The sequence below is a fragment of the Salvelinus fontinalis genome, chromosome 22, assembly GCF_029448725.1.
Source record: "Salvelinus fontinalis isolate EN_2023a chromosome 22, ASM2944872v1, whole genome shotgun sequence".
Taxonomy (NCBI): Eukaryota; Metazoa; Chordata; class Actinopteri; order Salmoniformes; family Salmonidae; genus Salvelinus; species Salvelinus fontinalis.
Window position 1 is genome coordinate 36,679,317 of NC_074686.1, and position 17,863 is coordinate 36,697,179.

The 17,863-nt window shown below is 46.7% G+C and overlaps 1 protein-coding gene across 7 annotated transcripts in view; it reads right to left on the minus strand.

Moving 5' to 3' along the window:
* LOC129820269 (protein 4.1-like) overlaps positions 1-16,790 on the minus strand; it is a 129,425-nt gene extending 112,635 nt beyond the window's left edge. For 2 of the 7 annotated variants that reach the window (XM_055877326.1, XM_055877320.1), the window contains exon 1: positions 15,338-16,781. In XM_055877326.1, the coding sequence (XP_055733301.1) occupies positions 15,338-15,398 (61 nt within the window). In that variant the 5' untranslated portion in view covers positions 15,399-16,781. Of the gene's footprint in view, positions 1-15,337 lie in introns of all 7 variants that reach the window. The other 5 variants (XM_055877319.1, XM_055877322.1, XM_055877323.1 and 2 more) reach the window with 5 other exon arrangements.
* Between the last annotated feature and the right edge of the window lie 1,073 nt (positions 16,791-17,863).

Consider the following 17,863-nt stretch of genomic DNA (forward strand, 5'->3'; position numbering starts at 1 on the left):
AGACACGCCTGGCCACGTTGGACCCCACTTCGGGCCAATGATGTGTCTTTGGAAAGTCGACATTCTAACAGTCTAATAAATACATTTCATATATGCTATTGGAAGAATAATAATTTTGGCTGTGTTTGTGAAGGTAACATTAGAATATGAAAGAAAATGCATTTCAAAGAACACAATAGCAGTTTCATTAGTTCATGTTGTTACAGTATGTTACAGTATGTACAAACCGAGGTACAAAGGAAAAAACACCATCACAAAGATAATACATTATTCATTTGTTTACGGGCAGGTCTTAAGGAATGAATTCATGAATTTAAGAAAACGCATTTCAAAAGAACAGAATTAAATATTTGGAATTTAAATATATTACTGTGTTTTGAGTGTTGTGAGTGCACGTGGGGAACGCATGTAAATAGGAGTAATCCCCCCCCCAAAAGTGATATTTTGAAATAGAGCTCAATGGGTCATTTCTGAGAGTTGTTTGACAAGGATGGGTGATTTGTAAACTGCAGAATATGCTCTTTCTGATACGATATAGAGACATCAAAACATCTTACCTGCTTGTGACTCCGTAAGAGATTTAGCAAAAGTCACTTTTTGTTTCCCTGCCGGTGTCAATTCCAAGCTGTGCTGTTCATCAGATTATTCATATAAAATTTAACAATTTATAATATTCTCACCCATCAGACTATTGTCAATTTAATCTTATCTTTAGGCTAACTCCATTATTATGTGTGAAATGAGTTTCGATATAGTTTAGGTGTAGTTTAGATGGGCTATCAACAGCTGTACAGGCCTGAAGGGCAGGGGGAAAAAAGGACATGTCCTCTTAAAACTGCTTATAACACCAATTGTTTGTGATATTAAGATTCTAACAATGATAGTGTGTTAGATAAACTTATTTAAAAAGTACATTTGTCTTGAGTCAATCTCCTAGTGTTAAATGTTTACATTTGTGGCAGCCTAGCTTAGCTTAGCCTACTATCTCCTGGTCACCGAGACAGCGAGAGGTTGCCAAGCCTATTGTGATTTTTACTGTTATATCAGGGCATTATGTTCTAGTCTCATAATCTATAGACCTATGGTTTATTAGGTGATTGAGAGTCCCATAGGGCAGCGCACAATTGGCCCAGTGTCGTCCGGGTTTGGCCAGTGTAGGCCGTCATTGTAAATAATTATTTGTTCTTAACTGACTTGCCTAGTTAAATAAAGGTTAAATAAAGGGTTAAATAAAGGTTAAATAAAATGTTAAATAAAAGGTTAAATAAAGGTTAAATAAAAGGTTAAATTAATAATAATAATAATGATGATGTGTCGGTCCATGTGAGTCGCATGTTAAATGCAAGTCATGGATTTACGTAGGCCTACAAAACTATTTGCTCTGTAATGTGAAAATCACATGTTAATTGGTTTGTTGTGTGAGATCGATTGCAGTAGGGTAGACTTTGTTTTAATGATCATTTAATGATCATTTTATAATAATTCTATGATGATTTGAGTGCCCAAATTTTGGCCCACCTAAATGTTTGCTGGCCCTGCCTTCTGTCTATGCCACTGCTACAAACTGTTTCAAATAAAAGCACAAGAGATAAATTCCACAGAGATTTGCACACGGTTGGGGGGGTGGGGGGGGTCGTCGGGATTTGGTCTCTGAGGGCACAGTGTGGTTGTAATTGGCATATCTAAGCCACTTTGAGCCAAGTACTCTGGGGGGGATAGACAGTCCCAAAAACAATGGTTACTAGGCTACTATGGTTCAGTGTCTGTGTGCTCGGCCGTCCTCATTCAGCTCTGCTGTGCTAACCACTCAGGGTCACTGCTACTGTAATATAGGATGGAAATCTCACAAAGCATAGACTCCAGAACACGCTTTCGGAGTGAAGTTTCCACTAGGTACAGATCTAGAATCAGCTTCTCCAACCCCCCCCCCCACCCCAATTTTAACCTTAAACATTAGTGGGGGAAATGCGACACTGACCCAAGATCAGCATCTAGGGGCAACTTCACCGTATTCTTGGCACCCATTTGTTTTCTTTTGTTTCATGATGTCACACCCTCCCCGTTGGCCCTGCCCCTCCCCTCTGTCTCTAATGTAAGGAGCAGGTGCACGTGGGCCAGACCGTCTGGTGATGTGAAATGACAGCACCAACCAGACGGCATCCCCAGAGAGTAGGGGAGCAGGGGGAGAAGAAGGCAGGAACCTCACACACACACACACACACACACACACGCACAAACACACACACACACACTCTCACACACACAGACACACACACGCACGCACAAACACACTCTCTCTCACACACACACAGACATGACCCCCTCCCTCACACGCACACACTATGGCTCCCCTCCCGCCCTACCCTCGTGTCACCGCTACTCTTACAGAACATTCTCCATTCCTCTCCCTCCTCCAACCTCGCTCTTCTCCATTCATCCCTCCCCCTCATCTCCTCTCCTCTTCTCACCCTCCATCCCCTTTTCCCTCCCACCTCCATTGACATCATGATTGTCACCTCCAGCTGAGTATGTGGTCTTCCAATATTATCACCAATATAATACCCACCCTGACCATACAATACCCACCCTACCACCCTGACAATACAATACCCACCCTACCACCCTGACAATACAATACCCACCCTACCACCCTGACCATACAATACCCACCCTACCACCCTGACCATACAATACAATACCCACCCTACCACCCTGACAATACAATACCCACCCTACCACCCTGACCATACAATACAATACCCACCCTACCACCCTGACAATACAATACCCACCCTACCACCCTGACCATACAATACAATACCCACCCTACCACCCTGACCATACAATACTCACCCTACCACCCTGACAATACCCACCCTACCACCCTGACCATACAATACTCACCCTACCACCCTGACAATATAATACCTACCCTACCACCCTGACCATACAATACAATACCCACCCTACCACCCTGACAATATAATACCTACCCTACCACCCTGACCATACAATACAATACCCACCCTACCACCCTGACAATACAATACCCACCCTACCACCCTGACAATACAATACCCACCCTACCACCCTGACCATACAATACCCACCCTACCACCCTGACCATACAATACAATACCCACCCTACCACCCTGACCATACAATATCCACCCTACCACCCTGACAATACAATACCCACCCTACCACCCTGACAATACAATACAATATCCACCCTACCACCCTGACAATACAATACCCACCCTACCACCCTGACCATACAATACAATATCCACCCTACCACCCTGACAATACAATACCCACCCTACCACCCTGACCATACAATACCCACCCTACCACCCTGACAATACAATACCCACCCTACCACCCTGACCATACAATACAATACCCACCCTACCACCCTGACAATATAATACCCACCCTACCACCCTGACCATACAATACAATACCCACCCTACCACCCTGACAATACAATACCCACCCTACCACCCTGACCATACAATACAATACCCACCCTACCACCCTGACCATACAATACTCACCCTACCGCCCTGACAATACCCACCCTACCACCCTGACCATACAATACTCACCCTACCACCCTGACAATATAATACCTACCCTACCACCCTGACCATACAATACAATACCCACCCTACCACCCTGACAATATAATACCTACCCTACCACCCTGACCATACAATACAATACCCACCCTACCACCCTGACAATACAATACCCACCCTACCACCCTGACAATACAATACCCACCCTACCACCCTGACCATACAATACCCACCCTACCACCCTGACAATACCCACCCTACCACCCTGACCATACAATACCCACCCTACCACCCTGACAATACAATACCCACCCTACCACCCTGACCATACAATACCCACCCTACCACCCTGACCATACAATACAATACCCACCCTACCACCCTGACCATACAATATCCACCCTACCACCCTGACCATACAATACCCACCCTACCACCCTGACCATACAATACAATACCCACCCTACCACCCTGACAATACAATACCCACCCTACCACCCTGACCATACAATACAATATCCACCCTACCACCCTGACAATACAATACCCACCCTACCACCCTGACAATACAATACCCACCCTACCACCCTGACCATATAATACCCACCCTACCGCCCTGACAATACAATACCCACCCTACCACCCTGACAATACAATACAATACCCACCCTACCACCCTGACAATACAATACCCACCCTACCACCCTGACCATACAATACCCACCCTACCACCCTGACCATACAATACAATACCCACCCTACCACCCTGACAATACAATACCCACCCTACCACCCTGACAATACAATACCCACCCTACCGCCCTGACAATACAATACCCACCCTACCACCCTGACAATACAATACCCACCCTACCACCCTGACAATACAATACAATACCCACCCTACCACCCTGACAATACAATACCCACCCTACCACCCTGACCATACAATACCCACCCTACCACCCTGACCATACAATACCCACCCTACCACCCTGACAATACAATACCCACCCTACCACCCTGACCATACAATACCCACCCTACCACCCTGACCATACAATACAATACCCACCCTACCACCCTGACCATACAATACAATACCCACCCTACCACCCTGACCATACAATACAATACCCACCCTACCACCCTGACCATACAATACAATACCCACCCTACCACCCTGACCATACAATACAATACCCACCCTACCACCCTGACCATACAATACAATACCCACCCTGACCATACAATACAATACCCACCCTACCACCCTGACCATACAATACAATACCCACCCTACCACCCTGACCATACAATACAATACCCACCCTACCACCCTGACCATACAATACAATACCCACCCTACCACCCTGACAATACAATACCCACCCTACCACCCTGACCATACAATACAATACCCACCCTACCACCCTGACCATACAATACAATACCCACCCTACCACCCTGACCATACAATACAATATCCACCCTACCACCCTGACAATACAATACCCACCCTGCCAATGTGAGGGCGTGAGGGTGGTTCTAACCAAATGGACAATAAAGTGTATATTCTGACAAGCTGGTTATAAACCCCTCTACAGCAATAATATTACAGCCGTATCTACTGTTATAAGCATCATGTACTCACTGTATTTCCTGTAGTGTCTGTGAATAGTAGCCTACTTAAAACCTGTGATAAGTGGTGGAAGAACTGTCACTAACAAGCATCACACCTTCTAAATAAATCTGAATTCCACTTTCTCTCACTCTTTCAACACTACGGTCTCATCATCGTACACCATCTGAGAATGGACACCGGAATATGAACAAAGGAGCGGACAACTCAGGGATGTGATGACGTGACACAAAACAAAGCAAAATGACTTTTGAACTGGTGTGCAATCAATCACCTCTACGGTACCCCAACCTCGTACTAATCAGCAGTGTTTTAATAGTAGTGTTGAGAATGGAGGAGATCAGTCCAACCCTTCAGGCTCTACTAATTAGTCTGTCTCCTCTTCTGACTCACCTCCTTTCCTCTCCTCTTACCCTCTCTCCTCTCCTCTCCTCCTCCCCTCTCCTCTTCTCCTCTCCTCTTCTCCTCTTCCCCTCTCTCCTCTTTCTCTCCTCCCCTTCCTCTCCTCCCCTTCCTCCCCTCCTCTCCTCTTCTCCTCCCGTTTCCTGACTCTCTTCTCCTCTCCTCCCTTCCCCTCCTGTCTCCCCTCCCCTCTCCTCCTCTCCTCTTCTCCTCCCGTTTCCTGACTCTCTTCTCCTCTCCTCCCTTCCCTCCTGTCTCCCCTCTCCTCTTCTCCTCTCCTCCCTTCCCCTCCTGTCTCCCCTCCCCTCTCCTCCTCTCCTCTTCTCCTCCCGTTTCCTGACTCTCTTCTCCTCTCCTCCCTTCCCCTCCTGTCTCCCCTCTCCTCTTCTCCTCTCCTCCCTTCCCCTCCTGTCTCCTCTCTCCTCTTCTCCTCTCCTCCCTTCCCCTCCTGTCTCCCCTCCCCTCTTCTCCTCTCCTCCCTTCCCCTCCTGTCTCCCCTCTCCTCTTCTCCTCTCCTCCCTTCCCCTCCTGTCTCCCCTCCCCTCTTCTCCTCTCCCTCCCTTCCCCTCCTGTCTCCCCTCCCCTCTTCTCCTCTCCTCCCTTCCCCTCCTGTCTCCCCTCCCTTCTTCTCCTCTCCTCCCTTCCCCTCCTGTCTCCCCTCCCCTCTTCTCCTCTCCTCCCTTCCCCTCCTGTCTCCCCTCCCCTCTTCTCCTTTCCTCCCTTCCCCTCCTGTCTCCCCTCTCCTCCCTTCCCCTCCTGTCTCCCCTCCCCTCCTCTCCTCTTCTCCTCCCGTTTCCTGACTCTCATTTCCTCTCCTCCCTTCCCCTCCTGTCTCCCCTCTCCTCTTCTCCTCTCCTCCCTTCCCCTCCTGTCTCCCCTCTCCTCTTCTCCTCTCCTCTCCTCCCTTCCCCTCCTGTCTCCCCTCTCCTCTTCTCCTCTCCTCCCTTGCCCTCCTGTCTCCCCTCCCCTCTTCTCCTCTCCTCCCTTCCCCTCCTGTCTCCCCTCCCCTCTTCTCCTCTCCTCCCTTCCCCTCCTGTCTACCCTCCCCTCTTCTCCTTTCCTCCCTTCCCCTCCTGTCTCCCCTCTCCTCTTCTCCTCTCCTCCCTTCCCCTCCTGTCTCCCCTCCCCTCTCCTCCTTTCCTCTTCTCCTCCCGTTTCCTGACTCTCTTCTCCTCTCCTCCCTTCCCCTCCTGTCTCCCCTCTCCTCTTCTCCTCTCCTCCCTTCCCCTCCTGTCTCCCCTCCCCTCTTCTCCTCTCCTCCCTTCCCCTCCTGTCTCCCCTCCCCTCTTCTCCTCCCTTCCCCTCCTGTCTCCCCTCTCCTCTCCTCTTCTCCCTTCCCCTCCTGTCTCCCCTCCCCTCTTCTCCTCTCCTCCCTTCCCCTCCTGTCTCCCCTCCCCTCTTCTCCTCCCTTCCCCTCCTGTCTCCCCTCTCCTCTCCTCTTCTCCCTTCCCCTCCTGTCTCCCCTCCCCTCTTCTCCTCTCCTCCCTTCCCCTCCTGTCTCCCCTCCCCTCTTCTCCTTTCCTCCCTTCCCCTCCTGTCTCCCCTCTCCTCTTCTCCTCTCCTCCCTTCCCCTCCTGTCTCCCCTCCCCTCTTCTCCTTTCCTCCCTTCCCCTCCTGTCTCCCCTCTCCTCTTCTCCTCTCCTCCCTTCCCCTCCTGTCTCCCCTCTCCTCTTCTCCTCTCCTCCCTTCCCCTCCTGTCTCCCCTCCCCTCTTCTCCTCCCTTCCCCTCCTGTCTCCCCTCTCCTCTCCTCTTCTCCCTTCCCCTCCTGTCTCCCCTCCCACTCTTCTGTAAGAAGATTAGACAGTGCAGCGCCTACCGTTTTACTATTTCATCTGATGTTCCAACTCCCCACTTAAAACAAGCGTGACTGGAAAATACCCAAAGATAACCTCCTAATATAACAACAACATAATGAGGATGCACAAGGTCAGATTATGATGTACTTTATATAAATGTCCTTTCTAAACTCTAGCCTCATTTTATTTCTGCTCTTTTGTATCCTCACGCTGATAGGCATGACCGCAGAAATTGTTTGGGTGTGTGTGTGTGTGTGTGTTTTCCAAATCTAATTTTATTTGTCACATGCTTCATAAACAACAGGTGTAGAGAGAAAAAAATAATAGAAAATTATAACATGAGGAATAAATACACAATGAGTAATGATAACGTGACTATATGCACGGGGTACCAGTACTGAGTCGATGTGCAGGGGTACGAGGTAATTGAGGTAGATATGTACATATAGGTAGGGGTAAAGTGACTAGGCAACAGGATAATACACAGTAAAAGCAGTATACTGTAGGTAGGGGTAAAGTGACTAGACAACAGGATAGATAATACACAGTAACAGCAGTATACTGTAGGTAGGGGTAAAGTGACTAGGCAACAGGATAGATAATACACAGTAACAGCAGTATACTGTAGGTAGGGGTAAAGTGACTAGGCAACAGGATAGATAATACACAGTAACAGCAGTATACTGTAGGTAGGGGTAAGGGATAGATAATAGACAGTAACAGCAGTGTATGTGATGAGTCAAAAGAGTTCGTGCAGAAATGGTCAATGCAGATAGTCCGGGTAGCTATTTAACTAACGATTTAGCAGTTTTATGGCTTGGGGGTAGAAGCTGTTCACGGTCCCGTTGGTTCCAGACTTGTCGTGCAGTAGCAGAGAGAACAGTGTATGACTTGATTGGCTGGAGTCTTTGACAATTTCCAGGGCCTTCCTCTGAATGCATCGCTAAATAAACTATTATGCCGGAAAGATTTCATTTGTTGTTCCTAAATGCGCTCTGCTTTTACCAAAGTTATCTGGACTCTCTCTCTCTCTCTCTCTCTCTCTCTCTCTCTCTCTCTCTCTCTCTCTCTCTCTCTCTCTCTCTCTCTCTCTCTCTCTCTCTCTCTCTCTCTCTCTCTCTCTCTCTCTCTCTCTCTCTCTCTCTCTCTCTCTCTCTCTCTCTCTCTCTCTCTCTCTCATCGAGCCAGCGACCACCTGTTCATTTCCCCTGGCTAGCTCTCTGCTGCTTCCTGCTGTCTCAATGTTGTGCTACAAGTCTGTGTGTTTTTTTTATTTTCTTTGTTGGGTGAATCATTTACCATACTGTATATTCCCATGCAGTAATACCATACTGTATATTCCCATGCAGTAATGTATGGACATGTCAACCTTATTTGACTTGGTAAATTGACTGAAAACATATTGTCATTTTGAAGGTATCGTATAGCTGTTCCTGAAAGCTTTTTGAATGTAAAATACAGAGAGAATTTGAAGCCATTGTTGCACCATTCATAGAGCTGAGAGTCAGTGTTCTGTCTCCTTATATAAAAAAAACTATTTTGTGGTATCCAATTGGTAGTTACAGTCTTGTCCCATCGCTGCAACTCCCGTACGGACTCGGGAGAGGCAAAGGTCGAGAGTCGTGCGTCCTCCAAAGCACGACCCAACCAATTCGCACTGCTCCTTGACATAATGCCCGCTTAACCCGGAAGCCAACCGCTCCAATGTGTCGGTGGAAACACCGAACACCTGGCGACCGTGTCAGCATGCATTGCACCCAGCCCGCCACAGGAGTCGCTAGAGCGCGATGGGACAAGGACATCCCTGCCGGACGCTGGGCCAATTGTGCGCCGCCCCATGACTCTCCCGGTCATGGCCGGCTGCGACAGAGCCTGGACCCTAACCAGAATCTCTAGTGGCACAGCGAGCACTGGTAGGGCCAGTGTTCTGTCTTTACCTGCGTGTCCCCACAGCACCAGGATCTCTAGTGGCACAGCGAGCACTGATAGGGCCAGTGGTCTGTCTTTACCTGCGTGTCCCCACAGCACCAGGATCTCTAGGGGCACAGTGAGCACTGGTAGGGCCAGTGTTCTGTCTTTACCTGGTGGAGATTCTATTTTTATGGGTGTCCCCTGCTGTTGTGATGTCACGTGACAGAGACAGAAATGTCTGCTCTGAGAAGATAACGCCCTCTTACAGTACATCACCACTTCCTACTAGGACTCCACACTACTGGTCTGAGTACTGCACCTCTTCCTGGTCTGACTACTGTACCTCCTCCTGGTCTAACTACTGTACCCCCTCCTGGTCTAACTACTGTACCTCCTCCTGGTCTGAATACTGTACCTCCTCCTGGTCTGACTACTGGTCTAACTACTGTACCTCCTCCTGGTCTGACTACTGTACCTCCTCCTGGTCTGACTACTGTACCTCCTCATGGTCTGAATACTGTACCTCCTCCTGGTCTGAATACTGTACCTCCTCCTGGTCTGACTACTGTACCTCCTCCTGGTCTGACTACTGGTCTGACTACTGTACCTCCTCCTGGTCTGACTACTGTACCTCCTCCTGGTCTAACTACTGTACCTCCTCCTGGTCTGACTACTGTACCTCCTCCTGGTCTGACTACTGTACCTCCTCCTGGTCTGACTATTGGTCTGACTACTGTACTCCTCCTTGTCTGACTACTGGTCTAACTACGGTACCTCCTCCTGGTCTGCCTACTGGTCTGACTACTGGTCTGGCCTTAAATGGCCATGTACTCTTATAAAAAATGTCTGCAGCATTGAAGGTCCCCAGGAACACAGTGGCCTCCATCATTCTTAAATGGAAGAAGTTTGGAACCACCAAGACTCTTCCTAGAGCCAAACTGAGCAATCGGGAGAGAAGGGCCTTGGTCAGGGAGGTGACCAAGAACCCGATGGTCACTCTGACAGAGCTCTAAAGTTCCTCTGTGGAGATGGGAGAATATTCCAGAAGGACAACCATCTCTGCAGCACTCCAACAAATCAGGCCTTTATGGTAGAGTGGCCAGACGCAAGCCACTCCTCACTAAAAGGCACATGATAGCCCGCTTGGAGTTTGCCAAAATGCACCTAAAGACTCTCAGACCATAAGAAACAAGATTCTCTGGTCTGATGGAACCAAGATTGAACTTTGGCTTGAATACCTGGCACCATCCTACAGTGAAGCATGGTGGTGGCAGCATTATGCTGTGGGGATGTTTTTCAGCGGCAGGGACTGGGAGACTAGTCAGGATCGAGGCAAAGATGTACAGAGCAAAGTACCTCAGACTGGGGCGAAGGTTCACCTTCCAACAGGTCATCGACCCATAGCACACAGCCAGGACAACGCAAGAGTGGCTTCGGGACAAGTCTCTGAATGTCCTTGAGTGGCCCAGCCAGAGTCCGAAATTGAACCCGATTGAGCATCTCTGGAAAGACCTGAAAATAGCAAAGCAGCAACGCTCCACATCCAACCTGACAGAGCTTGAGAGGAACTGCAGAGAAGAATGGGAGAAGCTCCCCAAATACAGGTGTACCAAGCTTGTAGCATAATATCCAAGAAGACTCAAGGCTGTAATCGCTGCCAAAGGTGCTTCAGTAAAGGGTAAAGGGTCTGAATACTTATGTAAATCTGTTTTTGCTTTGTCACTATGGGGTATTGTGTGTAGATTGGTGAGGGAAAAAAATACAATTTTATCAATTTTAGAACAAGATTGTAAAGTAATTTTTTGGGGGTGGGGGTCAAGGGGTCTGAATACTTTTCCGAAGGCACTGCAGGCCATTGAAATGTCACACTGTGAGTCAGACCTTATAGAAAACTTTGCATACACTTCTAACACTCTCAGTTCACTCTTTCTGAAAGCACCAATATGTCTACTGCCTAGTCTGCACTCCAGACCTAGCAAACAGCTCAGTGTCTAGATAATCTTTCATTTCATTCAGCCCAACCTACATCCTGCAGCGTAGTTCATTTAAAAACATACCACATATCACACATATCACTAACAACAACAACAGCAACCTCATATTGTATACAACAAGCTCATGTTGTATACGACAAGCTCATATTGTATACAACAAGCTCATATTGTATACAACAAGCTCATGTTGTATACGACAACCTCATATTGTATACGACAAGCTCATATTGTATACGACAAGCTCATATTGTATACGACAAGCTCATATTGTATACGACAAGCTCATATTGTATACGACAAGCTCATATTGTATACGACAAGCTCATATTGTATACGACAAGCTCATGTTGTATACGACAAGCTCATATTGTATACGACAAGCTCATATTGTATACGACAAGCTCATATTGTATACAACAAGCTCATATTGTATACGACAAGCTCATATTGTATACGACAAGCTCATATTGTATACGACAAGCTCATATTGTATACGACAAGCTCATATTGTATACGACAAGCTCATATTGTATACGACAAGCTCATATTGTATACGACAAGCTCATATTGTATACGACAAGCTCATATTGTATACGACAAGCTCATATTGTATACAACAAGCTCATGTTGTATACGACAAGCTCATATTGTATACGACAAGCTCATATTGTATACAACAAGCTCATGTTGTATACAACAAGCTCATATTGTATACAACAAGCTCATATTGTATACGACAAGCTCATTTTGTATACGACAAGCTCATATTGTATACAACAAGCTCATATTGTATACAACAAGCTCATTTTGTATACAACAAGCTCATATTGTATACAACAAGCTCATATTGTATACGACAAGCTCATATTGTATACAACAAGCTCATATTGTATACAACAAGCTCATATTGTATACGACAAGCTCATTTTGTATACAACAAGCTCATCTCAATCATATTAATTCGCTCAAATTCCCTGTCAGTCTCTCTAAAGGCACTAAAGGCAACAATTAAATCACTATTACTGATAAGTTAAGTTCCATTCTTAAAAGACGTCTCCTAAATATAGCATATTTTCTACTAAAGTCCAATCACATTCTGCAGCTGTATGTGCTACTCTATTTACAGTTGTGCCAACTGTCAAAAGAACACAGTATGTTCCTTGTTTGAGCTACACATTATCTGACACGTCATCTCTGAGGGGCTTGATGTGCTGCTGTCCTGCTCCAGCTCTGAACAGGAGACAGGAGGCAGGAGGCAGGAGGCAGGAGGCAGGAGGCAGGAGGCAGGAGACAGGAGACAGGAGACAGGAGGCAGGAGACAGGAGGCACGAGACAGGAGACAGGAGGCAGTGAGCCAGTGAACCCCAGGCTACTGACTGTCTGGGCCCAGCCTGTCTGTCTGTCATAATAATATAATAATGTACTGTATGCCATTAAGCAGACACTTTTATCCAGAACGTCTTACAGTCATGCAAGCTTTCTTTTTGCATATGGGTGGTCCAGGAAATCGCCGTGACTCTACCAACTGAGACACACAGTTATTGTAATATTCTCCAGCAGACATGAGTTGCTAGCCTGGTCCCAGATCTGTTTTTTTGCCATCTGGCCAACTGCTATACATGTTTGACATGACAATGACCACATGAGTTGGCAAGACAACACAAATAGATCTGGGACCCTGATGCAGCAGGAAAATTCTCTGTGACAAAAGAGTGATGAAGTTAAGATCCGACATCTGTACGTCACAACCTTATCCGCTTGAATAAAATACTAAATAGCAGCTAGCAAGATGGAGATCACAGAGGTTATTCTTAATGAGTGCATTTTGTGGCTAGTTTGCATCAACTACCTTCACTAAAACCACTGCAAATGTTTCGCCTGCAAATTTTTAGAAATCGCAATGTTCTGGAACGTTTGTTGGAAGAGTTGCCTTTCTGAAGAGAACCCACATCGGAACAATTTATTTTTCCTTTATCGAAGTTACCAAAAGAGTCCGTCGTTGAAACCAGACCCATGTCTCTGCTGTTGCCTAGGGTCGGGTTTTCGAGACTACTCTGGAGGAAGGTGCCTCGGGGCCCCAGATGTGGTGTTCCGGCCCTGGATTCAGGCCATTGGAAATAAACAGACAAGACACACACATCAGAGTGCTATTTTTTGTTGGGGAATGTGAGGCCTTTGTCTCAAATGGAAAAGGCCAAAGATGACTCAGAGTTGTCTGATTCCTTACAAGGAATGACTTTTGATCTTAACACAACAGTGGCTGAAATCCTCATTCTGTAGGTCTACTGAGTCCCAACTACTGACACCTGTGATGTGAGGTAGCCAAGCTAAAATGTTCAGAGAACGCCCTGATGCTTTTAGGGAAAGCCTCACCTCAGCAGTTTGGTACAGGACATGAACTCTTGTTTTCAGAGCTGTTTTATACCACTGTTGTCTCCACACTGCTTCCTGAAGCAGCAGGCCACACGTTGCTTCCTGAAGCAGCAGGCCACACACTGCTTCCTGAAGCAGCAGGCCACACACTGCTTCCTGAAGCAGCAGGCCACACGTTGCTTCCTGAAGCAGCAGGCCACACGTTGCTTCCTGAAGCAGCAGGCCACACACTGCTTCCTGAAGCACCAGGCCACACACTGCTTCCTGAAGCAGCAGACCATGTTATTTTACATTTTTAGTCATTTAGCAGACGCTCTTATCCAGAGCAACTTACAGTAGAGTGCATACATTTTATTACATTTTTTACATTTCATTACATTTTACATACTGAGACAAGGATATCCCTACCGGCCAAACCCTCCCTAACCCGGACGACGCTATGCCAATTGTGCGTCGCCCCACGGACCTCCCGGTTGCGGCCGGCTGCGACAGAGCCTGGGCGCGAACCCAGCCCAGCCTGGGCGCGAACCCAGAGACTCTGGTGGCGCAGCTAGCACTGCGATGCAGTGCCCTAGACCAGTGCCCTAGACCACTGCGCCACCCGGGAGGCGCAGTGTTATAAAATCAATGGGAAGCAAAAAAGCACGTGGTCTCCCTTTGGATGTACAAGTTAATATACTGATCAAAAATATAAAATGCAACATGTAACAATTTCATTGATTTTACTGAGTTACAGCTCATATGAGGAAATCAGTCAATTGAAAAAAAGTAATTAGGCCCTGATCTATGGATTTCACATTACTGGAAATACAGATATGCATCTGTTGGTCACAGATACCATTAAAAATAAAATAGGCCTTACAATGGCCCGAAGGATCTCTTCAAGGTAGTTGTGTGCATTCAAATTGCCATCGATAAAATGCAATTGTTTTCATTGTCCGTAGCTTATGCCTGCCCATACCATGACCCCACCACCACCATGGGGCACTCTGTTCACAACGTTGACGTCAGCAAACTGCTCGCCCACACAACGCCATACACGGTTGGAGGCAGCTTATGGTAGAGAAATTAACATTACCTTCTCTGGCAACAGCTCTTGTGGACCTTCCTGCAGTCATCATGCCAATTGCACACTCCCTCAAAACTTGAGACATCTGTGGCATTGTGTTGTGTGACAAAACTGCACATTTTAGAGTGGCCTTTTATTGTCCCCAGCACAAGGTCCAGCTGTGTAATGATCATGCTGTTTAATCAGTTTCTTGATATACCACAGCTGCCAGGTGGATTATCTTGGCAAAGGAGAAATGCTCACTAACAGGGATGCAAACAAATTTGTGCACAGAATATGCAGAAAAATAAGCTTTTTGTACGTATGGAACATTTCTGGGATATTTTATTTCAGCTCATGAAACATGGGACCAACACTTTACATGTTGTGTTTATATTTTTGTTCAGTGTAGGAACAACATCCAAACTGTATAGCTGAGTAAGACACACACACACACACACTGTACACACACACAAAGCGCACACACACTGATCAAACACACACACACATGATGTGCATCGTAGCATGACCTAACAACAAGAAAACAGAGCTTTCCTCTCAGAAATAGTCAAAATGTAACACTCACCACATATCAGAGATACAGTTTCCAAGGAGGTCGACAGCCATGGGGGCCGGGCAGGGCACATATGTCCAGGCGGTGTGAGAGAGGGAGAGAAAAATATGTGCTCAGTAAATTCTAACTCATAATACAATGATGTTAGCCTGGGTACCAGGCTGTTTGTGACATCATGCCACTACTTGTCAAGGCAAACAGGAGTTGACATGAGAGCACAAACAGATCTGGGACCAGGCTACATGAATGTTTCACAGTATAATGTACAATCCAGCAGGAATATCTCACCATGTGTTTAATTATGATGACTTCCTGTAAACCTTATGACTCTATCTACTGGAACATGTTCAACAACAGCAGTGTAGAGTATCCATCTACACTGACTTAACAAATCATCCTTAAGAGTATCCATCTACACTAACTTAACAAATCATCCTTAAGAGTATCCATCTACACTGACTTAACAAATCATCCTTAAGAGTATCCATCTACACTGACTTAAAGAATCATCCTTAAAAAGCATGCTGAAGCTAGCCAAGTATACTTCCCCTATGAATTCTTTATATACCCTACTGGAATACCACAAGGGAGACGATACAAAGATCTTAAACTGCCATGCAGAATCTCTCTTCTTTTTTTGTATGTATTTTTGCCTTGATCATCGCTGTTTTAATCCAACCAAATGCCACCCTGTTCCTATAAAGGGAATAGGGTGCCATTGGGGAGGAAGCCATCGTTAACTATCCAAATACTACGCTGAGAGAGACTACAAGAAAAGAATGAAGATCTGTGGTCTTAATGAGGTAGTCCTGCTCTGAACCACAGAAGGAGTCAGAAGTCCTAACTCATTAGTGAAGCTAACTTTAAACTGATTCATCAGGGTGCAGGAAATGAGCTGCCTGCTCCGACTCCTCTATAAATACTTTCACTTGGAACCGCGTCCCAAAGAGCACCCTATTCCCTACATAGTGCACTACTTTTGAACAGGGCCCCATAGGCTCTGGTCAAAAGTAGCGCACGATCTAGGGAAAGGGTGCTATTTAAGATGCAACATTGTTCTTATCGGGCATACAGAGCCCAGTGTTCAATATTTCATGTGCTCTGGAATGGAATCTAGTTCCTATTAGGTTAAGGACAGGTGGCTCATGTTTCATGTCAGTGGGCAAATGTTCTTACTGTCTCTTCTCCCGTCTCAGCAGTTCCTTCCTCACTTAGTTACTTTATTTCACTAAGGATATGTACCAAATGGTACCTTTTTCCCTATTTAGTGCACTACTTTTGACCCATGGGGCTCGGGTCAAAAGTTGAGCACTATATTATAAGAAATACGGTGCCATCGGGGTCACGGCCTAAAAGTCCTCTGCAGCTGTTAATAATGAAGAATAGGCCATGATGTGTGTGATGTTTCCATGACGGTGTGAGAATAAGGGGAGAGGGAGATATTTCCCCCCTCTCTCTCTTCATCTCGCTCTCTCTCTCCCTATTTCTCTCTCTCCCCCATCCCCCCCTCATCTCCCCCTCCCTCTCCCCCATCTCCATCTCCCTATTTCTCTCTCCCCCATCTCCCTCTCTCTCTCCCCCTCTCTCTCCCCCCCTCTCTCTCACTCTCTCTCTCCCCATCTCCCTATTTCTCTCTCTCCCCATCTCCCCCTCCCTCTCCCCATCTCTCTCTCCCCCATCTCCCTATTTCTCTCTCTCTCCCCATCTCCCTATTTCTCTCTCATCTACCTCTCCCCTTCTCTCACCACCCCCCGTCTCCCTCTTTCTCTCTCTCTCTCCACTCTCTCTCCATCTCCCTCTCACTATTTCTCTCTCCCCCATCTCCCTATTTCTCTCTCTCTCCCCATCTCCCTCTCCCTTTCTCTCACCACCCCCCATCTCCCTCTCCCTCTCTCCACCCCCAATCTCCCTATTTCTCTCTCTCCCTATCTCACCCCCCCCTCTCTCTCCATCTCCCTCTCCCTATTTCTCTCTCTCACCTCTCCCTGTTTCTCTCCCCATCTCCCTCTTTCTCTCCCCATCTCCCTCTCCCTATTTCTCTCCCTCTCCCCCATCACCCTCTCCCTTTCTCTCTCCACCCCCCTCCCCCATCTCCCTCTCTCTCTCCATCTCCCTCTTCCTCTCTCTCTTTCCCCCTCTCTCTCTCCCTCTCCCTCCCCATCTCCCTCTCTCTCTCCCTCTCCCCTTCTCTCAGTAGGCTTACCCTGGCATGATGTTTTGATAACAATGTAAATCTCTCTCAGAAAAGGTGACTTTAATCAATGTAATCGGTTTTATTTACTTTTAGATTCAAAAATGCTAATTAGCATCAAAGTAGACATCATGCAAGACTACAAATCCCTGCAAGCTCCTGCACGTCATCTCTAACTGACACCTTTGCTAACAGCTATTGTGTCAATTTAAAGCTTACACGACAGTTCACAGAATTGTCCATTTAAAGAAATGTATCCAATTGATTAATTACTACTTTTAGCTAACATTAGATAGTTAATCCGGAGATTCTTACATTTGCCTCAATTCGGCAGTCTCGTCCAGACC